Raw genomic sequence first — 27,823 nt, 5'->3', positions numbered from 1 at the left:
GTTGCTAAAACGTGAGATAGAAAGGTTCCGAAATTTAGAATTATAGAAGGCCAATTTTTGATATTGTAGAACACTTAATATAAAAAGTAGTTTTTCCTTTTTGATGTCTTAATGTAAAATCTGCCATGCTCGCATTTTAATACATTCCATGTTAACGCAGGGGTTTCGTAAACTTTTAACCAATTTTCGAACCAAGCAATTGTGGATATATGTTTATTTAATAATATGTACTGGTATAGTGGAAGGTTGCTTACCAGGACGCGGTGGTGGGCGGCGTCGAAGTCCTAGAAAGCTTACTCCTTTAGTATATAAACAGCATGTGCCAAATGTATCAGAGTACAGTTTAGCGGCAAGTGGGCCATCTAGTGAAAGAATAGTACGTAATAGTACAGGTTTTAAATTGCTAGTACCCAATTATAATGCTGATGTGATTTTCAAGGATGAAGAAGGTACTGGAGCCGATCGACTAATGACGCAAGTAAGTTTTGTATATGAACATTTTATTATACAAAGTATTTTAAAAGCATTCTTTAAAAAAAATTCGAATGAACATTTGATAGTTAAAATAGTTATAGAATTAGTAAAAAATGGAAGAAATTTATTTCAATGTACTGAATGAGAGAATTTTTTTAGCTTCGGAAAGATGTTTTTCCATCTTTAAATTTTGTAAAAAATATATTGCAATAAAAGTTAATAAAGTAATTTTTAATTTTCTTAAAGAAATATCAAGTAAAAATTAATTCAACACTCAATTCGATGCAACACTCAATTCGACGCTTTGTATAGTGTATCATTGATTAAGGGTTAGTAATCAAAACTTTTGTTAATTTTAAATATCTGAAACAGGTTTGTAGAATATTCATTAAAACAACAAAAATAAATTCTACAGTGTAAGAAATCCGTTCAGTGGATTATGTTGAGTTTACCAATTTTATTTTCGAGATACAGCTATATACTGCAGATCTACAAACATTTTTCATGCTAAAAATGTCCACATTTAATTTATTAAATTTGAGATAGGCAACAAAAATCGTAAAAGCAATATTTTTTTTTACAGAAAATTTCTTTATAATTTGATATAATTTAAGTTACGTTTAATAATTAGAACATCCACAAATGATACCACAGCCTACGGGATTAATCTTATAGCAATTAAAGTCACTTCTAAAATCTTATTTAAACAGCAAGAACGAGTTTATAAAGCCTGAAAAGTAATAATTAAAGTTTATTTATTTCGTGAAATTTTTACGTCTTTAATTTTTATTTTTGAAAAACAGCCATGCATTGAATTATTAAGAATCCATATCAAACTGCGGAATTTGGTCAAGGAGTTGAAATTTTGCTTTGCACTCAACGTGTTCAAAGCTACTTTTTAAAACCATTGAAAAGGAAATAAATAACTATTAAACACGTTTCTACAAAATCTGAAAAATTTCATAAGTAATATTTAAAAAATACTCCAATGTTATACGAATATTTTCTAAGAAATAATGTAAATTTACTGTGGACAATATGCTTTGGCTATATGCTTTGCAATAAAAAATTTCAAGTTTTTAATTTTAAATTAAAAACTGCGGATGTATAATTTCAATAGGATACTCATGTTTTATTTTATATTCTCATATTTTATTCAGGATATTCCTATTTTTCAAAAACACCTAAAATAAGCAAATTTTTGTCTGTGCCACTGGGTTAGGTTTATGTAGAGATTTTGTTATGTATGAAATTTTGATTGCTTTAACATGGTCTGTTTTTAATTTACATATTTTTTAAACCGACCATACAAAATCAAGTATTTTATCATGAATTATTAAATATGTCTACCTACTTTGTCCTAAAATATTTTCGGGTTATTCGAAAAGTTATATGAAGTTAAATATAAGAAAGAAAAGGTTTTATGCTTTTCTGTATCGATATATTAAATAATTGTTATAGTTGTTACCGCTTAAGTGTAGAAATAAATTATTCTACAGAGTATCCGGATGATGTGCAGATTAACTAGGATGATCCATTTAAATATTAAAAAATTGTTTTATTTGTAAAATTACCCACTAGGCTAGGAAAGGGGAAATAAGATATTTGCTGGAACAACAGCAAAATTTCTGTACGCTCTAATTATCATAATAATATTTATTTTTCGCTATTTACAAGTTACTACAATCAACTAATCAACCCATTAGCTGATAGAATATCAATCATCAATTACTTTAAAAACAATTAAAAAAAATATACAACTCAAAATATTATTACAATTAAGGAGATGAATATAATGCCATTTATTTATTTCAAAATATCTAATAAATCAAGTCAATAAATATAATCAAACAATTATTACATCAGAGACATTTTTGAACTTCTATGATATGGAAACCGTTAAGGCGCACTTTACCTAGGTAATAGAAAACTTTAAAGAAGAAAACAATGAAAAATATAACAATAACATCCGAAGCTGACGTCGTCAGAGGGTGCCATCTCCCAAAGTCATAAAAACAAAAGCTTTTCTTTTAATAGAACACGACAAATGTTTAAAATTTGCTCTCTCTGTACCCCAAAGGTTTTGCAAGAAGTCCAAGAAGAGAGAAAAAGAGAATACAAAAGCAAAATACGTAAGTAAAATTCATAAACTAATTACAAAAGGAAAACAACGTTCAAAAAATCTGCTTAGAAATATTCCACAGTTAAGCCCAAGCACACTACTTTCTAAGGATTTTCAGAAAGTAGTATGCTTTGGTTTAACTATGAAATATTTTCCAGTAGGTTTTTAGAAAATTGTTTTCCCTTTTTTATTAGTTTATGTATTTTACTTTTGTATTTTGGTTTTGTATTCTCTCTTCCTGGACTTTTTTCAAAACCTTTGGGGTACAGAGAGAGCAAATTTTGGACATTTGTCGTGCTCTCTCGGTAGAAAAGGTTTGTGTTTTTATGACTTTCGGAGATGGCACCCTCTGACGACGTCAACTTGGATGTCATTATTATATTTTTTATTATTTTTATTGTTTTCTTCTTTAAAATTTTCGATTGATTTCAATTTTTGTTACTGAATTTCTGCTGCATTGTGCAACTTTTCCTTGGAATTGTAGTATTTAACTGCTTTATACATGATATTTGATTTCTCATTTTATTACCTAGGAAAATTGCAAAAACAACCTTGTTTTCGCCTTAACGGATTACCCTAGTTAATCTGCTGATTAACTAAGCAATGTGCATATTAACGGCTTTTGAACTTTAGTGGAAATATATAAGAGTTAATTTAGTATTGTTGCTCATGTTCTAAATACACTAAAATGTTTCTGCTTAATTTTAAAAAAAATTCTTAACATTTAAGTTGCAAAAAAGCTATTTATTATTTGCTTTTATTACTTATTTATATATTCTTATAAGGATTTTAGTAGAAATTTCTAACAATGCAATCATGCACAGAGTCAAGGGGAAAGTAACCTGGAAGTCTGTCGAATCAATAAGTTGAGTGAGGAGTGTCTTGGCCAACTTTATTTAAGACAGGGTAGAAAAAAGAAATCAAGCAATTCACGACGACTTTCTTATTAAAAAACATATCAAGAAAGGAGAAGTTATCATTAAAATTGCTGCACAAACATTAAAAAGCTTCATTTGCAATCACAAATTAATTAAGTGCAGCGAAAAGAGTGAAAAGCTTATTTACACTTTAATTTAAATTTAATAAAAAATTTGAAAATTTTCTTAGCTCCAGAACACGAAAAAATTGATATTTTATAGGAATTCCTAAGCATGCTTATTGGTATCAAACAAAAAAACTCTTAAAATTATTAAGTTGATTTAAAAGGAAGGTTTACTGCAGAATTTTAAAGCAAGAAGACAAGTAGTTTATTTTTTGCTGATACTAGCGTTTTATTTTCACTGAAAATAAACAAATCTATGCTAGAATTTTCTAATTAAGTAACATAATGAACTGTGATTACTTTCCTTTTAAATATAATTAAAATTTGGAAGAAATTTTTTTTAAAAATGTTAATAACTTCTAATAACGTTTACTAATTAGCTTTGCATTTTTCTAAAAGTTTAATAGAAAATTGAGTAAACAAGAAAAAAAAACAATGATTATAGTTAGTATGATTTGATTATAGTTAGTAATGTAAATATAGTTATCCCTTGACATTTATTTAAAATAAACAATGCTGATTTGCTTTGAAAGAGGTTTTTAGGTTCTTCAGAAAATTTTCTTACATTTGTTCTTGCGTTTTCCCCGACAAAATAAGACTTAAATATTTAATTTTGCAAACATTAAAGCAATAAGGAAAAAGTAAGATTTAATTCTTATTACTTGAAGCAGAAACTCTTGTGCGCTTCAGATTTAATATTTATTGTCAATGTTAAAGTAAGTACTTATAGCAGATATGATTAAAACAATAGGAGAGAAAGTTTGTACCTTGGACGGATATACCTTGATCCAGTATAAATATTTGCCCAATCTAATAGAAGAGTTTTGCACTCAGATTATGTCTTCTAACGGCAGATACTATCTGCTGAATTGGCCACTATTTCAGGCGCAGGTATGATCTAGAATTGTTTTCAATTTTCTAGTTGGAATAATTTGTTTTAATATTTTGACTTGAAAATAAAACCCTGTGAATCTAACATTTAACACCAGAACTGAGATCGATAAGTACCAAATTGCAATTATGTTTAAGATGAAATTTCTTTGTTAAGTCTAGAAAGATGAAAAAAAGTAAGAATGTTGTACCTTTAACTAGTCTTTGTTTTGCACTTTGGAAGGCATGTGCAAGAGGTCAAACTAGCACAATCACCTTGTGGAATAAACTCTCTTAAAATGAAACAGTTAAAATAACTCAACTTGGGCTAAATTTTACTCATTTGTTTGGATATAAGGAGACTTTTTAACTTTAGTTAATTTCACTAAAGAACCTACTAAAAAAAACTCAATTTTGAGTACATAATTTTAACTGGAACTTGAGTGAATTTCAATCATTTTTGAAATTTTTCAATGCAACAAATTTTAAAAATATTCCAATAAAATTATCTTTATTTATTACGTTTATGAACAATTTGATTTGTTATAGCTTAAGCAGGCTACATGAAAAGAAGTTTTTAATAGCACGGATAAACAATATCAATCAACAAACAGGTTTAAGAGAAAAGAAATAAAGATGAGTGTTATGCCAAGAGATTATATTATCCAATGATTCAAGTTGCAACATGTTTCACATTGGAACGATTTTATTTACTTAAATATTTTAAGAAATATTTTTTCTTGAATTGTTTTACAGAATTATTTTAAAAAGTATATTACATAAATACAATTACAATTATTTTACATAAATAAACAATCGTAAAATGCATTTATAACAAAATTTTCTGAGTTATTTGAATTACTATTTTCGGGGAAAAATAGCCCTCTTCTAGTCGTAAGCCAATTCAGACTTTTTCTCATATTTCTCGAAAGTATTTGCAGGAAAAATGGGTTAAAAATGCATATAACCCCTAAACAATAAAGTTAAACCTTATTTTTTTATGTTTGTTGCACTGCATTTTATTGTTTAAACTTGAAATTATTATAATTAGAGACAATCCTTAGTAATTACTTTGAATTTAGTACTCAGCTAACCGAAGTTTACGCTCCACTTTAATGCAACATTTTGTAACCTTTTTACTTCGATAAACTTGCAATTGGAAACTTACATTTCTCGAAAGTATTTGCAGGAAAAATGGGTAAAAAATGCATATAACCCCTAAACAAAAAAGTTAAACCTTATTTTTTTATGTTTGTTGCACTGAATTTTATTGTTTAAACTTGAAATTATTATAATTACAGGCAATCCTTAGTAATTACTTTGAATTTAGTATTCAGCTAACCGAAGTTTACGCTCCATTTTTATGCAACATTTTGTAACCTTTTTACTTCAATAAATTCGCAATCGGAAACTTTTGTGTTTTTTATAGTCTTGCTAATAATCTTAGTGCATCAGAATTTTAGTTCTTAGTTAATTGTATGGTAATTTCAGAAAGTCGGATGAAACAGATATCATTCGAGAATTTTTTTATATCATTGGTAGCCTTCAAACAACTTTAAATATAAATCTTCTTATAACTTGACTGGAAGGTGAAAAACGACATTTTTATTATGTGCAAATCGCTTTCCGGAGTGAATATGACTACGCCTGGGGATACTTAACTGTATCAAATACCTGTCAGCAAATAGGTAATTCGATATGAAAGCTCTAAGCAATGATCATATGTGTGACGAGCGGAAGTGGAGATGACGTCATGGTCGGTCGGATGGGCAGGAAATTACCAGTTTCGAGTTTCAGCAGAAAAAATCTCAATACATATTTCAGACGATTTGAATATTTATCTGTTTTTTAAAAGGAACGAAAAAGGAAAAGTATATTTAACAAAAAAAGGAAGAACAGACAGACAAGTATATTTAACAAAAAAATTGACACGTGAGTTAACCGCGAAGGCATTAAATAATAATTTACTTATTTCAAAGAGTGAAGTATTTAATAAGAATAGTGAATGTTTCTTTTTCAATTAAGAAAAAGGATTTTTTTTCACATTTTTCTTCAATTTCTTGCTATTATAGACGTTTAACAATCTCAGAAAGAAAAAATTAGAAACTGGAATTTTCAGTCCATTGTTATTAGAGAAAGAGGGGTTAATCATTGTTAAAAGGCACAGGAATACCCTTTATCCTAAACCTAAAAGGGTAAATAATTCATGAAATTTAGTAAATAGAAAAACGCTTATACATTTTTCTATTTGAACAACAATAATAATTTAGTTATATCTGAATACAATGCACATCACAGGATTACTTTATTGTTAACGGTGCGAAATATTTGGTAAGCCCAAATTTTCAGAAAATAAAATTAACATTTAGGAAAAGAATTTTGAAAATGATACGGGAAAAAATGAGCCCCCCCCCAAGAAAAAAAAATTCACTAGAAAAAAACGTTACATGAAATTAAAAAGGAGTTCCTTTAAGGAAAACTAACAGAAAAGTGAAGTTTAGTTAAAAATTACTTGAATCTAATAACCGATTCAATTCGCTTCAATTTAATGTAATTAAATATTTATTCGAATATGATTAGGAATTTCTTAAGATTATTAATGTATGAGAACTAATTCAAAATTCACCGAAAAGAACTTTTTAAGTATTTTATAATAAGATATATAAATTAAAAAAAATAATGAGATATTAAGTAAAGAAATTAAAGAAAAAGGGAAATGGAATAATGAAATTAAGTTTATCTGCAAACTTAGGAAATATGAAAAAAAGACACACAAAAAAAATATCAACGTTGAAAAAAAAATTTATAATGAAAGAACAAAAAAATAAAGACATATTAACCACTTGAAAATTACTGTTAAATATTTTAGTATGCGTAATATCTCAAACTGAATAAAGTAGTAATAAATAAATAAGTATTATTGAAATAAGCATTTTAAATCATTTTCCTCCTTTATAGCCTGATTTAATTACTTATAAAAATTTCGAGCTACTTCTTTATTAAAATAAGCATTAACGATTTATCTAAAGAGAGAAAAATAGCCGCATTCGATGTCTTTTTATTAACTAAAAAAAAAAAACAGTTTTCTTTAAGTCAAAATGACACTAACATGATAGATGAAAAAGGATTCTGTATATTTTAATACAGGGCTCGAAAAACAGCCCGTCCGCCCGTCCTCGACGGTCAAAAATTCTCCGCGGACAACGAATTCCTCGAATCCGACGTCCGCGCGGACGGCCATTTTCCCGTTAATGTTCGTGATACATTTTCAATTTTTGTTATCTTACACGAGTTTTGTAAGTTACAAGGCAGCAAAATGACCCACAATACAGCAACATACTGCTCATATATTGATGTTTTCTCTGTCTGGGAGTACTGCAGCGGTTGCAGCAATAAATTTACAAAAAAACACAATACGTACTGGTCTTAAACAAGAAGCTTTAAAAGCAATTATGAACATCTACCTAAATGGAAAACCCCTTTCAGATTTCTGTTCAGAAACCTCTATAAATCATTGGCTTGATTGTGGAACTGGCAAACGTCATATTTGATTCATTTAAAAAACGCACCCTCGGATAACTTGACATTCCCGATAACTTGACCCTTGTCATTTAAATTATTTCATAAAAGAAATACTAGGTTACTATTAGTAACCTAGTATTACTGTATAATGTAATCCTAGTAACGACTAATTCATTGTGCAATTTATATACATGTTTGTAATAAATAGGAGAAAATTATATTTTTATTTATTTAAAAGCGACGGGTTAGTTCCAACGGAGGACTGGTGCATTGTTGGACAAGCCGTCCTCGGGGACGGGTAAAATTTCTGAGTTTTTTCGAGCCCTGTTTTAATAGTTTCTAGTACATTATAAAACATAAATATTGTCTACAAAACAAAAATAAACCGTAGGAAATTTCTGAAAACTCACAGAAAGAAAAAAGCACTCTTTAAACTCAGATACGCCGCAACTTTAAAAATGTGGTTTTAAAGTTATGGAAATAAACAGTATTACGCAAACAGCTTGTATAATTTCCATATAACATATAGTCAGGAAATTAAATAAAATTATTTGTTTGCAAATTTGAAATGATGGAATCAAACAACATAATATAGATACATGATACATTAATATAGATGCATATTTTGATAAGAAAAATCTTACCTTATTTATTTTATTCCTAATATCCCTAATTTGTAAAATTTCTTCGGAGAGTAATGAGAAATTGAAGCTATCCATGACAATGTCTTAATCAACTTCTTTTTCTTTACAAGGAAAAACACTTTGAAATTCAAATTTGCAACATTATTGTCATAAATATTATTTCAATTCTGCGACATTGTTTTTAAATTTTCAAAATTATAATTTTTAAAATGTCTTTAGGTGAACGAAAAGGAAAATCTTTTGTAACAACAATCACAATAAATGATCTAGTATTCCTGTAGTGATGTAACTGGGCGTTTCCAGGCAACAGCGCAAGCTGTATGCACCGAAATAAATAAGTCCCGCAGTGGACTGATCGTTAAGACACGGTTCCCAGCAGATCACCCAGCAGTAGCCCGACGACCTGCACGCGAAGTCGAGCACTTTACGGTAGAAAAGTTTAACGAGGACCAGTACAGCACACCCTCGGTCCCTACGCAGACTGATCAAAGTGGTCACACACCCGCACACTGACGGCAGTGAGTGATGCTTGACTTCGGTGATCTTCTGGGAACCCGCTATCTTCATCCAACTGAAGCGGAAGATATTAATTTATTGTTATACATATACAGACATACGTGCTCAATACAAAGAACTTAAAATAAAATTGTCAAGAAGAAGAATAAGCAGCATAGCACAAATACAACAAGAAGATACAGCCAGAGTTAGGCTGGAATTCGAACCCGCTACCTTACAAGTTTCAGGGAGTTTTGCATTGATCAAAAGTTTACTTATGTATGAGTAATGACAAATAAATAAACACATTAATTATAGGATGAGTGACGAGCTTATCCACTAAGAGCTGCCCTGTATTTCCAAATCTTTAGTATAGATATGAAAACCTAAAAGTACAGAGTAATGAAAATTGGCAGAAAGCATAGAAGGTACCTATGTGATTAAAGAGTATTGTCATTACAACAAAATGCTCGGACGAAAAGAGTTATCGGGTTCGATTCCTATTATAACCCTTGATAATATAGTCCCTCAATCGCAAATAAAACACGCATGATTTTTTGATATTTTTACAGGTATGAGTGGATAAGCATTAACGATTTATCTAAAGAGAGAAAAATAGCCGCATTCGATGTCTTTTTATTCGCTAAAAAAACAGTTTAATTTTTAATTAATTAATTAATTAATTTTTAAGAGAATTTTCAATATTCTTTACCTTTACGTTTCGTAGTTTATTAATATTTTAGTTAGCCTACAACACATCAAATGGTTGGTGAACACACTGAGAAAAAAAGTATGGTCAAAACTACCAAAATATGGTAAAATTTACCGGATCTACGGAAGCCCCAGAAAGCTCGGGAATTTTTTCTGATATGCTTTAGTAAAGAGTCTGGTAAAGTTAACAATGAAATATGGTCTTATAATATGTGAACAGAAAACGAAAAAATTACCCAATAAATAGTTTAAATAATGCATATTTTTGTTTTATTGACCATAATTCTCCCTTTACGTAATATTGAATGAAAAAGAACTATTTTAGGTCGCTAAAAGAATAAAAAAAATGGAATCCTATCAGGTAAAGTCGAAGACTTTAAAAGTAACCAAAATATTAAATTTTAATGACACGAAAAAGGAAGAATTTATTGTTAGTAAAAAATGTCGGAATTTTTTTCTCAAACTAAAACGCAATTTTTAACAAAATGCAGATGAAAAGTATTAAATGTCTAGTAATTTCTAAGCCAACAATTACTTTACAAAAAACGTTTCATACAGACCTTTTTTTCATCGGATTGGTTATTTACATTTTGATGGGTAAAAAAATCTTCATGTCGATGTCCTGTAGTTCACTCTGTTGAAATCAGTGATTAAATTCATCATAGTGATATCATTTCTAATTGAGATTAACTTTTACGAAATAATTTTTTTTCTCCATAAAATATATTGATGCTTTATTTTATTCCTTTTACGCTAAAACTTACTATGAAACATATTTTTGTCAGTTATTTTTAAAATAATTTAAATAAAAACTAATTGAACAACGATGTGAGTTTAGCAAAATGTTATTTTGGCTTAAAGGCATCATTAAAGTACAATATCAAGTTTTACTATTTATTTATATGCGTGGTTCAAAATCTATTATTTTATGTTTTTATAAATATTAATATCATATTTTCCATAAAATATGTTAACGGTAAAGAATATTAAAAACTTAAAAATCAATGCATTTTGTAACAATGCAAATATGTAACTAAGCACTTAGCAACATATTTATGTGCTTCAACATAGAATAATTATTTAATATACACTTAGAATAATTATAAATAAAAAATCTTTATAAATTGTCGTTTTAGTTGTTGCTAACTTAGATAGCAAAATACCCTCTATTTTGTTTAAACGCAAAAACAAACACATGTCCTTTACTTTATTGCATTGTTATAAATTGAATTACTTTAAAAATGTTCTGGTCATAACAGTGGTTGACTAGCGCGAGATTTTAGCGTACTGGGAAATGTCAACTACTTAAAATAAATTGTGCCACTCACATTATAGCACGAATCTTTCACCTTCAAAGCAGTTAGAATCATCTTAAAAGAATTTATAATTTTTTTTTAACACAAAAGTCTCATGAATTTTGAAAAGCAAATGATTGTTTTTAAAAGTTCCAATCAGTACATTGTAAAGAGGTCTTAAGTGGTTTAACCACAATGATATAAGTTAATGCACATTTAAGTAAAAAACTATCCTTCTTAACACTTTTCCCCCCGACAAATTTATGGAAAGAGCAATGTCTTTTTATTTTTACTGTCATGAATGCGGTTTTGTTAAAAAGAAACCTTTAACCTTTTATTTAAAACGTTAAGTTTTTAACTCATAATTGTTACACTTTAAAACCAAAAAGGATAAATGGTAGTTTCTCTGTTTGTCGGAAGTTGTTATATGAAGGAATTTGAATGTAGTGGATAATGCTTTTGAAATTAAATACCATAATCAATTTTTATTAATCTAAATATTAAAACTGGAGACTGGAGAACTAAATAGCAATTTCGGATAGAATGATCATTAACCTATTTTTCAGTTTTTATAAATATTTCTTAACCTTTATTTTAAAAAATGATTTTAAATGTCTATTGGTAGGCTATAAACTACATTGTACTATTTTTTTTTAAATCGGGCTATTCAAAAGAGCTTGTACTTAATTCATAAAACATTATTGTTTCTTATGTAAACTTTTTGAATCACGTACTGAACAATATAAATTTGCTGCTGCAATGCTTAACGTGTTTTAAACTAAATTTAAAACTTTCATAAGAAAAAGTGTGTTAAGTGCATCAATGATTAGTAATGCAAAGCAATTAAGATGACAGTATGTTGCTACCTAAAAATTATAATTTCTTTGAGATTAGTTTTCTTTCTTCTTCAAAAAAGTTCGAAAAACTTGCACTATAAATAAATCAGTTATTGTCAAAATTAATTCTGATTTTAAACAAAGTGAAACGCGTTACCTTTTTTCGATCATATAAGTATGAGGTTGAAAAAAACACATAATGCCCTTACAAGTAGCTTATGCCAAATTGAATTACGTTGCTCGAGGAAGAATTCTTCTACTTAGATATAAATTTTCTAACAACAAAACAAACTACCGCATCAATAACATTTTGATATGAGTATATATTTAGACCTTTAACTAGAAATGTACAAGATTTTATTTTAGTTCATTCAATATCTTTTGAAAAGTGACGATGAGAAACATGCTCTGTAAAATTTTTCTTAAACAACAGTGTAGGCGGCTATATTTATTATTATTTCTTTTAATATCCAGAAACTCTTACAAAAAATTATGACCAGCTTCTAATACTAAAACATTGAAAAAATTGCAAGTTTCAAAACATTTTTTAACAATTGTATATTGACCTATTAGAAAATAATGAGTATAAAATCTGACCTAAAAATTGAAAGATTAGCCCCTATAGAACAGAAATATTTAATTTATTATTCAAATATAATGAGTGCCGACCGGCCTGTGTAGGGGGCAGGGAACTGTCCTGGAAAGGTCCTGGGTTTGAATCCCGGACAAGGCATGAATGCTTCTTTCTCTGTCTGTGTGTTCTATGTCCTTTCTCCTTTGTGTGTGAATGTGACCCGCCCTATAAACGGATTGTGATTGTGTGAATGGCGTGGCAGAAGTCGAATTCCTGGCCATAGATGGCGCCACTGAAAAATAGGAACAATCGCACCCCCACTGCCTAAAAAAAACAGGCATACGACCAAAAAAAAAAAAAAAAAATAATGAGTAGATATTCAGATGACCAGAACTATTGGACCAATTTTAATGTAATTTCATAAGTACATATATTGATACAATACAAAACAAATAACCATTCAACAATTGTAATACACACGTAACACTCGTTGGAGTCGGAAGGTATGGAATTGCCAAAGGACAATTCAGGGCAATTACCACAGGAAATGATAAACTGCCTTAATTCAAGTACGAAATCACTCAGCAAGACCTGTAAGAGGGGACCATACCCCCTATTAACCTATTTTTTGTTGTTGTTTATTTTGCAACTGCTATTTCGTACGTTCTGAATGCAAGGCCTATATATCTATCAGAAGGGACCATACCCCCTATTAACCCATTTTTGTTGCTGTTTATTTTGCAACTGCTATTTCGTACGTTCTGAATTCAACGAGTGTTAAGCACGATCATGCGTGTGTATTATAATTGTTGAATGGTTATTTGTTTTGTATTGTATCAATGTATGTATACATATCAAATTTCATAAAAATCTATCCAGTAGTTCTAGAGATAGTCGAGCAAGCCTGCAAATTCTCTTAATTTCTTAAACAAGTGAAAATTGATTGAATACACATGTCATATTTAGAATTTTGCTTCATTTAGATTTAAAGCAGAAAATCGAAATTATTTTAATATTATAATTCATATTATAGTTCGTATTATAACATTAATAGTTAATATTGTAATTCATAATCTTGTTCATAATTCATAATCATAATAGTTCATAATCTTGTGGAAAATAGTTACTATAGGAATACTGAAATAGGGTAAACTGAGCAGTGAAGGAACACTTAAGCTTCGCTTGCCTTTTAAAAAATCATATTAATTTCAAAATTCGTAATTTTAGTTAAATGACAGTGTCAACATATTTGTTACTAATTGCAAATTATGTAAAAAAATTGTAAAGAATTACATAATATTGTTTTAAAGTTTTGGAGGTTCAAATAGCGAGTAGTAAGAAGACCAAGTGAAGGAACAGCTCTTACCAGTGAATGAACACCCAGTAAAGGAACACTTAATTTTGGTTATTTTTTAATGCTCTTAATGAATTTATAGGGCATACAAATATTTAAAAACAAGCCTATTCTTGAAATTATAACATATAAATACTTGGAAAATGTTAACTTTTTTTGTAATCATGAATTGAAAATTAAAGTGTCAACATATTAACACATACTGTTCATTCACTGGGAAATCTATGTCCATTAAAGGAACATGCCTGTTCCCTCACTGGCTAGAAGTTGTTTTTCGTATTTTTAACATAAGTTTGATGCGAAACATCACTAAAGGTACAAGAAAATTAAAGTTTATCTTTTATTTTCATTAACTTAGAAAAATACCCAGTAAAGGAACACTTGCTCCTTCACTGATTTTTCATCGTTTGGTGATCCAGTGAATAAACATCCCCTTATCTCAGTACTTTATTATGCTATAATGCTTATAAAAATAAAACGTAACTTCAATAACTATGTTATATTTTGAATTCTCTTTTTCCCAGTGCGAAAAATAAAACTATTACATGCAATTAATTCCACTTCAAGCATATAAATACAAACACTCACCTTATAATTTTTTCAAAGAAACAAGGTGTTGCAGAGATAATAACAAGTTCAAAATTTTTTCCAGAGAAGTCTATTTGACCAGGTAGTCCAAAACATTGCTAGATGACTTCCTATTGTTTGGCAGTAAGCTATTGTTACCAATCAATCTAAGGAAAAACTTTCAAATTCTTATTTTTAATCAATATATATGAAATGTTCCTTCACTGGGTAGTGTTCCTTCACTGGTTGGTTTACTCTACTACTGTATACTGATAGTTCAAAATTTGAATAGATCATAGTTAAAATAATTCATAGTTTAAATAGTTAACATTATAATATAATATTACAATAAGATTTTACTATTTACAATTCAATGCTCTATTTTGAAATTTTGAAGTCGTTCATTGTTTTATTCCAAGCTAGCTGGGAGATAAATATAATTTTTCTTCAAATCTAGACTTTTCCTTGGAGTTGAATTAAATTAGGGAAAATTTTGTTGGCAATAAAAACGAAGAAACAAATAATAAATAAATATTTAAAACAGCAACTTTTTATGCAGATTTCAAGTGATAAAAAGAGAAGTCATAGAAATACTTACCTTTGAAGTTAAAAAAATTTAATTTTCTAAATTCAATTTCACAAAGTTAATTTATATTTTTAAAGAAACGTGAATTTCTATTTCTTTAGAAGTGCATAAAACTTAAATGAACCTTCATAAATTCTGCAGGCATAAAGCAAAGAGTTTGTTTTGGAAGTTCTTAAGAAAATGTACTAAAGATACGATATTCTATGACTTCAAAAGCGAGAAGATAAATATGTTTTGTATTATATTTAATTTTGCACTTCTAAAGTTTTGTAAAATATTAAAATTTGGTAAAATTTTAAAATTAAAAAAAAAAACAGTAATTTGTTTAAGAATTAAAGATATTTTTAAATGTTTTAATTCAATTTGTTTTTTTTAAACTAAATAAAGTTATTATGTTTTATATGTATTTTAATTATTTTATTATGTTTCTATAAGTATTTTAAATTATTTTTGTGATACATTTAATTTTTAAATTGATGAGCAAAAATTAAAAACATACATTTCTAAAGTAGTAAGTCATGCATTATATGTAATAATACTGTACTATGAATTACATGTAGTAATAATACTCACAGCAAAATTTAAAAATTTTAGTAAACTGGGCCCTTATTTGAAAATAGATTTAAATTAAGTGTTTTTTACTTATGTTAACCTAACATTTGAAAAAATACAATTTTTAATAAAAATAAATAAAAAACACCCATGTATAATCCCAGAATGAACAATGAAAACAAGTACATTTCATAAAATTGTCTTTAAGGTATTTAAATAACCTAATCAACTTAGAGAAGATTTTCGCAGATCGATACACTTTCATCTTTTTAAACAGTAATTTGTTAGGTAAAATATGCATAAAAATTATTAAATAGGGAAGTCAATAACAATTAAGAAATGTATCATTATGGCAGGTCAATTATGGCATGTACCGATTATGGCACGTATACTAGGACGGTACTGAATGACCCGTATTTCGAATTCATTTTCAAAAATTAGCGAAACATTAAGACAAAAAACTATACACACTGAGGGTATTAAGTCAATGTTTTAGCGAAAGTGGAACGGAAACGGTATCGAATCACTACAGAAATACGTTGAATAAGAATATCAAAACCCATTTGATTGCCTTATGAAGCGTGAATAGTTTTTTTTAACAATCATCTATCAAATTCTTTCTAGTTCCTTTGTCAATGAAACACATTTTGATATTTACAGTTCCATCTTCGTCAGTGAAAAATAGTTAAATTTTGATAGTTTCTTTTCTTGACCGCCTAACTATAATTTTTTTGACTTAAACTGAAAAAATACATTTTTAGAGCAGTCATTATAAGACACCTGATTTATTTCATATAATTTAACTGAACTTTATTCACTAGATGAACTAATCTGTATTTTACGCAAATTGGCTATGCTTTGCCTTTGGTCAAAAATATCCAGTATCATCTAGGATAATAAAAATTTCGCTCTAATAATTTTTAGCTCCTACCAATTTAATTTGTAGTAGTAATATTTTTATTCTAATTACGTTTCAGTAATTTTTATTTCCAATCTTACATAGTTTTTAATTTGACAAATATTTATGTAACTAATTATTTCTGTTTCCATCAATAAATAGAATGATTTGATTATATAGAATGCTTAGCCCTTATATAGAATAACGAGTGTTTTTAGCAAGTAAGAAATATGAAAATCATAATGTACTTTGCCTAGTCATTGTATAGAAACCCGTAAATTAGACATTATGTAGAATTTTAAAGCAATGTATGATAGATTAATAACATCATTATTATAATTAATTATTCTATTGAATACAACCGAAAGTGTGATATTAATCACTTCTTATTGAGCCACTGTGGTTTAAAGAATAAAGAATTTCCAATGGGGTGATCCAAGTTGACTGGTCGATACAAAATCTGCTCATGGGTTATGAGTTAGAATTATAGGCTAACTGTACGATCGCTTCGTGGTTTTCCTGTAACTGTAACGCAAATAGAGAGCTAGTTCCATCGAAAAGTCCTCCATTAAGGTTAGTTTGTCCTAATGAATGCATGAGTTCCTTTGACTCCTTGGTAGAGTTCCAAATTACGAGGCTACCGAGTTGAATATTGATCGTATAACAAAAAATGGTTATGATGTTCAATGCTAGTTATAAAATAAAATCACTTCATACTGCTCGGCTTATATTTACGTATTTCATTTAAAGACTATGTATAATATAAATAGAACCATTAAAATGTGTTTTCTTAAAATATATTTTCTTTCTATGCTTCTATACCAACTTTAGTTTAATTACGTACACAACTTTTACAAATACTATAGTTTTTAAATTATAAATCTATATATACACTATAAAATATCTATATTAATAATTTTAAAGCAGTTTTTCATTTGTGAATGGAAGCAATGTTGAAGATAACATAATAGTCGATAATATCCCCCCCATTGCGAAATTAACTACTAACATTTCCTCTTAAAACGATATTCTGTCATCAAAATAGCCATAAACTTAATGTTTTCGCGTTATATAGTTATTTTCGACCACAATACGCGTTCAGCGGTATCGGATTCCATTGTTTCGTTACATAATTGCTTGGAAATACGCCATTCAGAAAGAAACCTCTTCTATTGCCAGATTGTTTAATTAAATTATTTCTGATTTGTTCTCCATTAAATCTTGAACTTCAGACTGTGGCTTCAAAAATTATCTTTAATAAAAATGTGAGACAAAGAGTATAACGGGATGCTGTTTAGGTAGAATTTGTTTAATTTCTTTAATAAAATGCATTTACATTTAGTACTATTTGTTTTTAAGACATGAGGTAATGTTGTTTGGTAAAACGTACACGTTCCATCGAAATCGAAGACGACAGCTATTTTTGTTCCTGCTATATTTATATATTTTTCTAGGTTGATTTTTTAATGAACTAGCAGGCTCTACTCCCTGCTCACTCCACTCACCAACCCCCACATTTGCCTTCATTCATTTTTTTTTCGTCTTAAAAGTCAATAAAAAAGATAATTTTTTAATAAAATATAAACTTATATAAATTTCTTTGTTAATATAACGAAACAAACGTTCCTGTGCTTATTATAACGAAACAAACGTATACCTAGATTTGAAAAATATTTAACTTCTTCTTCTTCTTAGGCACTACAGCTGGTTACCGGCCAAGGCCGTCTTAGTCATTTTGCCCCATCTAGATCTATGCTATGCTATGTTTCTCCATCTATTAACTCCCAAGTCTTAACTACTTCTCTGTTCTATCTAACCATTTTGTTCTAAATAATACATAGTTAAAGTAGTTATAGAATAGCATTATGAAAATAGTTAACAGTACTTAAAATAAATAAAATAAATGAATAAACTTAGGAATTGAGAATGTATGTGTAAGGAGTTTAATAAAATATATTTGTAAGAGTTTAATTAAAATTATTATTTGGTGCTTATAAAATAAAGTTATTTATGAATTATAATTAATAGATTGAAATATTTGGTATATGTACTAGTAATTGGATATAGTCATGATTAAAAGACAGTTAAATGATTGCAACGTCGTGATAAATAAAATTAAGGCCGAATATATATATAGGTAATTAAATTAAGTTAATGGGGATGTGATCGTTAAGGAAAGTGGTAGTACAATGCTAATGTGGGATAACAATAACCCAATAGGTTCAAAGGGTCACAAAGTGTGAGGTTTGAAGAAATTGGATTAATTGGTATCACCAAATTTAGAATAAGGGTGAAAACTAAGAAAATTAAAAGATTAATGATAAAAAAACGATAAAGTCATGCTATATCCAAACAAAGTATTTAAGATAAATGGGGTGAATTGATGTTTCCACTATTATCAAGAATACAATGCCCAAAACAATAATAAAAGGGTACTCACCATACATGAGGACATATTAAACAAACAGACATCAAAGGAAGACGGGGAAATAAGCACTTCAGCACCACATTCAATTATTAACAAATTATTTTTATTTAGTAACAAATATCGATCGTTACATTTACTACACATGAATGGCGATTATTAGAAATGGGTGATAAGAAAATTAAAACAATGAAGGAGTCATACATAAAAGTAAAATATAAAAGAACGAGTAATTTAATCGTTAAAATAAATATGAAAAGAAAACTTAAATTTGAGAGGACTTTTAATGTTAAAGAAAAATTAAAGGTATAAACTGTTGATTTTAAATTTTTCAGAAATTGATTACAGCTATAGATTTAATTTAAGATAAAGGTTAAAAAAAAAATGTAAAGAAGAAATCCCTCGATACGGACCGAAGTCCGCATCTCGGAAAAAAAAGGAACATGCAAGAAAGAAGCACCCAGAGAGAGAAAAAAAACATCTATCCCAAAAAAGTGACTTAAAAATTCCTTAACTGGTATAGGACCAGAAAAATTACGACCAATTAAAATTAAAGAGGCGGAGAGTTTGAAATTTAAAGGAAAGAGATTGGTTAGTTAGCCCCCCTAAAATTAAAAGAAGAGAAAGGCGTGAATAGAGGGGTTGGTTGATTTTCCCCACAGGAAGTGCGATGACCGCAACGACCATGAGAAAGGTCAACAAGAAAGTTAAAAATAAAATTGCCAAATTGAAAAAAAAGGAATAACGTTTAAAGAAAAATTAAAGGCTTAGATAAATTAGATAATTAAATTGTCACATTACATTAAGTGTAAATGTGACAATACCCGGTCAGACCGGAAATTTTTATAAAATTTTCGAAGTCGTAAGAAAATTTTAATTTTAAACAAATATTAATTAAAAAAATCAAAATATAAGAATTTTCCTCAAATAACAAATGTTCCGAAAAGTATGAAGACAAAAATTTGCCTAAAATTCAAAATAACGAAAAAATAAAAAATTTTTAATAAAAATAGATACCATAAAATAAAATTCAAAACTTAGCAATAGAAAGTAAAGGTTGAAAAAGATATAAAATTGTAAAAAGAGTCACCCATTTCTGTACACAGCTCTGAATTTCTGTACATAGCTAACAACAATTGTTACAGGCGAAAAATCCAATGTGTTCACATAACTCTTTCGCGAACACTGGAAAGAAAAACACAGAAACAGCAGTAATAGTTCATATGAACACACAAAATAAACAATTTAATTCAACACTAATAACAAATGATTATATGGTGAGCAAATATTGCTAAGGGCAACAAATTGGAAACATCAGTAAAAGTATAAAAAAATTGTAATCTATGAATCTCAAACATATTGTATCGTAACTAAAGCGAGAAGGAAAACAAAAAAGAATAAAGCCAAATAAAACAAAAAGGAATAACGTTTAAATTAAAATTAAAGGCTTAGATAAATTAGATAATTAAATTGTCACATTACATTAAGTGTAAATGTGACAGTATGGCATAATAATAAATAAAAATAATTGATGAAAAGTGATTTTGCTTGCTAACAGCATATGAGGATAATCTTACATCATATAACAGCTCAAATTGGAAACAGTTTTTATCTTTCTTATTACTTTCAAATTTTAAAAAAAATTAATACAAATGTTAAGACTTACATCTGGCAACATCAAATCTCTACATCTTATATTTTTTAAAATTATATTTATTCATTTTTTTTAAACTTTTGATTTAAAGTTAAGCATGAGTTAATATAATGAAAATATCGAGAGAGTGGCTATCAGAATTCGACTCTCAGGCAATTTTAAACCACCATTTGTCATATTGGTCACCCATTGACCAGTGGCAACCATCAATTTTGCCCTATACAGATAGTTTTCTCCTGACAGCAAGTCAGTATTATCACTCGTTATATCAAATATTATTTTCTTAATAATCGGCCATCATAGCAATGGTTTCTATTGAAACCAAAAAAAAAAAGAAAAATGAAATGAAAGTTAGATTCGCTCACAGTAGACTGACTGACCTAGTCTTAGTACCTAGATGAATATCCTTTATAACACAGTCTGTGCTCTTTAGTACGATCCCCTATTAGTACGACCCTTTCATTATAACGTGGAGTTCTGTTGGCGATTCCGGAGACGCGATGAATTCGAATTTCCAATTCGAAAGGCTGAGCTGAACCATCCGTTTCAATATAGCGATCACATTTTTTAAAATTTTTTGTTTAATTCCCAGAAAATCTTTTAAAAAACAGGGGTTCGATATTTTTGCAATTTTAAAACTAAATGGACAACGACAACGAGTTCATTGACAACAATAATCTATTGTCTTCTAATTTTATGCCATCATGACGTAGAGACCTTTCGTGACAGCGTCCAGTTTCGCTTGAACCACAGTGTGCGTTACACCGGAAGTTAAATGTATAAACATAAATAACATAGAATATTTAAATATATCTTTATTTGAATCAGTCAAACATACTAAATTAATAATGTTCTTTTAGAGGTGCAAGGAAATATTAGACACTTTGGCCATATCAGTGATGAATCAATGGCCAGGAGTGAGATTGAGGGTGACCGAAGGATTCGACGAAGAAGGACATCATTCTCCTAATTCTCTACACTACAGTGGCAGGGCTGTAGACATTACAACGAGTGACAGGGATCGTTCTAAATATGGCATGCTGGCCAGATTGGCCGTTGAAGCGGGATTTAATTGGGTTTATTATGAATCCAGAGGACACATACACTGCTCTGTCAGATCAGGTAAATATATTACAGTATTAGAAATTATTTCTTATGCCGATAAAAAGCATATTTCATTTCTTAAGTGAATAGATATGGGGCACAGATTTTGCCTCATTTATCAAAAAAAAATTGTAACAGGTGTATTCGCTGTTTTGTCTGCGTTTATATTACCGCTGACATGTGGTTGTAGTAATAGTAGTTCACTTACGTCACACTAGAGCTGTACAATGGGCTATTGGCAACTGTCAGGGAAACACTCCTGAGGATGATCCGAAGACATGCCATCACAATTTTGATCCTCTGCAGAGGGGATGGCACCCCCGCTTCGGTAGCCCGACAACCTGCACACGAGGTGGAGCACTTTACGGTAGAACAGTTTAACGAGGACCAATACCGCACACCCACGGTTCCTACGCAGACTGATCCAAGTGGTCACCTACCCGCACACTGACCGAAGCCGCTTGACTTCGGTGATCTGCTAGGAACCGTGTCTTAAGGATCAGTCCACTGCGGACAAACACTCGGGGACCTCGGTGAACAAACTCGGTGATCTGCTAAAATGTGCAAATCAGTTATTCTGCAGAATAATGTGCAGATCACTTTGGAGCTTTAACGTCACAAATTGCATTAACAAATCGCTTTAGTCAGGGGAATCCATTAAAGTGCCAAGAAAGTGTTTCGTTTTGCAAATCACCTACGTAATCTGAAAACTACCTAGGTAATTGACACATGGCCTACTAAGCACTCATTAAAGTGAAAATTAGATCTTTTCTGAAACAGCAGTGGTTCCGTACGCTTAAATAAACATAATGTTATTCATTTATTTTTTGCCCTCTAAAACTACAAGTTACTACAATTAAACAATCAACACATTAGTTGATAGTATCAATCATCAATCTCTTTAAATACTATTATACAAACTTACAAGTTTAAAAAATAATTAAAACTATAATCAAATAGTTAAAATATTATTACACACAAGGAAATTAATATAATGTCATTTATTCATAATTTCTGCCATTGATACGCAGGTTTGATGTAAACATCACTTTTTGACATAACTATGGAGGGAGATTTAGTCATTGCAACTCATCGACACAACCTGTTGAGATAAAATCTTTGCATCTTTAAGGTAGCTTAGGTGTAACTTAATGTCGCTTTTGATCAGAGTTAAGCTGAGTTGAATGCATGGTATCATGGCACAAGCACTGAAATCAGCTACGCTGAAAAAGCCATGAGCAATCTTATGTATCCTGGATAAACAGATCAAGCAATGCTAAAAAATATAACAAAAAAAGTCGATACGCCAGTGGGCAAATCATTTATGTACCCAAAGAAGAAAAAGCATTCAAAAAAAGACATCATATTGTTTCTTTCTGATATTACATTGAAAAAATACCAAATTTTCTGTATGGAAAGGAAGTTGTTCTAAATTTGTTTGGTTTGGTCGGAATAAAAGTAAAATATTTGAATTCTATCAGTTTTATTTAACTGAGGTATTGTAACAGATTCATGTAAATATTAATTGTGATTTAGAGTTCGTATTCTGTTGTATACTTGTATTGACAATTGATTCAAAACGATAAATTTTAATAAATAGTTCTTAAGAGATAATAATAAAAAATTGTTCTAAACAAAATAAATTGTTATAAAGTCTTGAAAAAGTAATTTGAAACACTTTGCTTAAAGTATAACTTTATTTTCGACTATTTTGATATCGGTTAAAAAACTTTCAAAATTTTGATTTAAGATACATCATAACCAGGAACTCCTGTCAACCAGGCTATCCCCTCCCACCAAGTCCTTAATGCAATATTTTTATGAAATTCCTTTTCATTGTATTTCAGATTCTGATGGAGCTAGCAGAGGCAATGGTTGTTTCCACAGCAGCTCAACAGTTACTACCAGAAATGGAATTAAGTTATTAAAAGATGTGGAAATTGGTGATGAAGTAGCTTCTAGGTTTTCGCCAGAAGGATCTCTGATTTACAGCACTGTCATAAATTTTTTACATAGGGATTATGAATTAAAAACTGATTTTATTCGTGTAAGGACTAATTTCAACAATACTCTATTATTAACACCAAATCATTTAATTTTTCGGTATTCAAAGCAATTAGTAGAAGCTGTTTTAGCTAGTGATATTAATCCTGGTGATTTACTGTTGATAAAGCTTGACAATAATTTAACTGCATTGTCAGCTGTATTAGACTTGACAATATTTTCTTTGACTGGTGTTCATGCGCCTGTTACAGAAGATGGAACAATAATAGTGAATGACATTTATGTATCGTGCTACGCTACTGTAAGAAGCCACACAGTAGCTCACCTGACAATGCTACCTTTAAGAATTAACTTTCTTTTAAAAAGAAAGGGATTAGAGTTGGGTAGAATATTGAAAATTCCAAAATCATTATTGAAATATCTTTACTGTCAATGTATAGAATGTGAAGATACTTCATCTGTAAATAGAGTTTTCAACTCAACAAAATCTTTCAAGACTTCTTTTAAAGGAGTTCATTGGTATGCCAAATTATTGTATTTCATAACTCTTTCATTTTTGCCGAAATTGAAATAAATTTTTATAAGTTGTTCTGGTTCAGTGATTAAAAAAAAGTTGTTTGTTTGTTTAACTATCAGTAATTTTTGTGTTTTGAAACAATTGACTATTTTGAGAGTTTTTAAGCAACAGTAATACAAATAACAGCAAAAAAAAAGAACTTAGCAAGCGAATATTTTGTTTCTGGTTCTGCACAATAAATGAATCAGAAAACGGTATCCAATGAATATTAGAAAAAAAAAACCAATTAAGATTTTATATAAAATTAGTATGTTTTTTTCCAGTCATGTGATAATAATATAACAATCCTATCACATCTACGAAAAATAAGGAAAAATGCATAGATGCATGAATGTATGTATGATCCTCATACAAACAGGCAATTCTGTATTGATTCTCCCCGATTTTGGTGTACATTCGTGTGAAGACATGATGGTTTATACCTATAGCTTGTTTACGGTAAGAACTACCCCCGACACAAAGTCTGAGTCTGTCTGCTGCCGCCATGGAAATAAGAATAGCGCATTTCAGGAATGGTTCTCTTCACTTTAGGGCTAACACAATAGACCAGAGAAAAAGATTACCTTTCTCTCACCCATGCGAGCCAAAATTTGTCCTAAACAACATCTCGCCCCTACTTGAAACAGTTACACCTCGTTACCATAGTTAGCGCCACGGTTCCAGACAAATGGCTCGGGGAGTTCTTATTTTATACAAGCTATACTACTGCCACCATTTCACACGCTACGTTCAGAAGAAAGAGTTTTCCTTAGGATTTAAAAAACTGTTTCAAAATATTAGTGATTTTCAAGCTTGTATGTTTATTTATTCAAAAATAAGTTTCATTGAGAATAATTTTATAAATTTTATCTTTGGTTACTTATGATGGGTTTGAACAAGTAAGACAACAACAAGTACAAGTAAGAACAAGTATTTTCAACAAATTAGGATTTTGTAAAATCAAAAAATCCAGTAATTTATTTTGATGATGCTGCGCTAAACGAGGAGCTAGAAAATTTACCTAACTGCTATTGACGTGCATCGTATTTATGAGTTAATGTGGCAACAAATTCATAAAAATCTTTAAAAAATAACTTTGATTTGGAAGCAATTAAATGTCCTATGATTTCTCAATACAATGATATTTCAAGAACTTAAATTTCAAGTTCAATATGGAACCCCGAAACAAAGACGAAACATCCCGAATGACTTTTGATCTAATGATCGGGCGTACTAGGACTCAATCCTAAGATTTTCTTACAAACATAAAAAAGTAACAACTGAACCACATGCTTTCATTTTTAAATGTAACTTTTTTTAAATTGAGGAATTAATTTAGATGCATGCTTTCATGAAAAATAATATTTTTTTAAATAAAAAAATACATAAATAATAAAACGAATAAATAATTAAATAAGAGAAACAACGACGTTTTCGATTAATTTAAGAGTTAGAATTGAACCTGATGCAATTAGAAATCTCAAACACTATTAAATAAAAACAACATGGTTAAACAAAATAACAAGGTAATATCAAATTAAACGTTTCAAATTGCAGTACAATTATAAAAAAAAGAGATAAATTAGAGAATTTACTTATTTCATAAATATGTACTCTATATAAAATGTGTCACTATCGATATATTATAATTATAATTTTATATAATCTTAAAAAGATTTTCCTAACGTGACTTTCCACAACCTTTTTTCTATTTCTAAATTTTAAAATTTAGTCTCAGCTTTTTTCAAAATTAGCAACTCTAATGATTCTAATTAATTAAATCGCTGAAACAAGGTAAATTTTCCATTAGACAAATAATACAGAATTTAAATATTCTTAGGATTATTTATATTTTTTAATCTCGTCTGAATTTTAAACTACGTTTGAAACGCATGCAACAATTTCTTAGGATTATTTATATTTTTTTATCTCGTCTGAATTTTAAAAAAACGCTTGAAACGCATGCAACGAATAAGAACTGAAAACTTTGATTAACTAACAATAGATGGCAGCATAAGTAATTTGCAACAGTTTTTGAAATATCTTCTATCTGCTCAAAAGCTATAAAATAGATGGCAGCACTGTTGATTTAAAATTTAACAGGAGGCACAATCGCAAAAATTGCGAAAACAATGTTCATTTTAATCGGAAAATGTGACCAAACAATAATAATTGAACTAATCGCAAAGGAAAAAAAAATTAAGAAAACTGGGTTAAATAGATAAAGATAGCTCATCGCTATGACGTAAATAGAAATAATATATTTTATTTCAAAATTATTATAATGAGATAGACAAACTCATGTTATATTTTTTAATGCAGCTAAATAAAATTGATTAAAATAAGGCATTTTCTATTAAAAAAAAAGTAAAAATGTTTAAGAATTCATAACATGTTTTATTTATTTATTTATCTTTGAGAAGTTCGTCATCACATGAGATAAGATTATTTTATGAATTAAATGCTATTCTTTTGCAGTTATTAACAATTATCATTATTATTTTTTTTAAAGTTATACAACATGGATATGACAACAAATAACAGTTCAGCGTAATATTACTTTCTGTTCTTTTTGAATTTTTTACTTTGCTCATTAATGTGAAAGTTAATCAAGCATGAAAAATAAAACTGGTTATTTATTATTTCTTTTAGGAATTTATCAGGTAATCTTGCTTTATAAGAACTTAAAGATTATCCTTCTATAAATAAGGTAATCCATAATAAATTAAATGCAATCCTTATGGAAAATATGGTATTCTATAGTAAATAAATTACATTAAACAGTAGTAGTAATGATATTTTCTACCAGTACCAAGATTTAAATTTACCGATTATGTGATAGAACAGAGTCAATTTTAAGCATTGTTTTAATTATTTTATTTACTTATCTGTTATTATTATTATTATTTTTCACCATCAATATCCTAGCTAAAAACATTAAGTTTTTTAAACAGAAATCTGAAATTGATTAAGTGATTAAAGGGCAATGCGCCATCATAAAAATTGTATTTAACAATCGAAAACATATTGTATCGACTCAGTAACAATATTTTAAACATGATTTAAAATCGGGAACAGTAGTTTTGGTTCGTAATAAAATTGCCAATAAAAAGAATCACACGAGCATAATCAAGCGAGAAAATAAAGTACATTCATGTAAGTCAATAATCTCTATTTTTTTAAATTATGTGGTTAGTAAGAAGTGAAGAAAAGGGGGCTTTGTAAAATTCAGCTAAATAAGATAATAAGATTGTAAAGTTTACCTGAGAACTTTCATCAGGACTCTTTTATTCTAGAAAGTTCTGGATGAGACACATTAGACACGACTTCATAGCAAATTGTATAACTATAGAAAAATTAGATAGAGTTATCAAATGATTAAGTGCCTAATGACAGTTTTAAGAATAATGTCAAGTAAGCTGTATTTAATATAGCAAATCTATTTAATAAGGAATAAAATAGCAAATCTATTTAGTAAGGAGTTATCAAATGATTAAGTGCCTAATGACAGTTTTATGAATAATGTCAAGTAAGCTGT

At 28.9% G+C, this 27,823-nt stretch overlaps 1 protein-coding gene across 1 annotated transcript; it reads left to right on the top strand.

Annotated features, from left to right (window-relative positions):
- Positions 1–24,341, top strand: LOC107454029 (desert hedgehog protein B-like). Its single transcript, XM_021148119.4, has 3 exons — positions 1–478; positions 21,482–21,743; positions 23,573–24,341. Exons 1-3 carry the CDS (start codon positions 149–151, stop codon positions 24,301–24,303), a joined length of 1,323 nt encoding a protein of 440 aa, XP_021003778.3. The 5' UTR covers positions 1–148; the 3' UTR covers positions 24,304–24,341.
- Positions 24,342–27,823: the final 3,482 nt, after the last annotated feature.

Source organism: Parasteatoda tepidariorum, chromosome 7 (genome assembly GCF_982258835.1).
Source record: "Parasteatoda tepidariorum strain Cologne lab strain chromosome 7, Ptep-v5.0, whole genome shotgun sequence".
Taxonomy (NCBI): Eukaryota; Metazoa; Arthropoda; class Arachnida; order Araneae; family Theridiidae; genus Parasteatoda; species Parasteatoda tepidariorum.
Note: the sequence above shows the minus strand (reverse complement) of the source record. Positions and strands in the feature narration are given on the sequence as shown.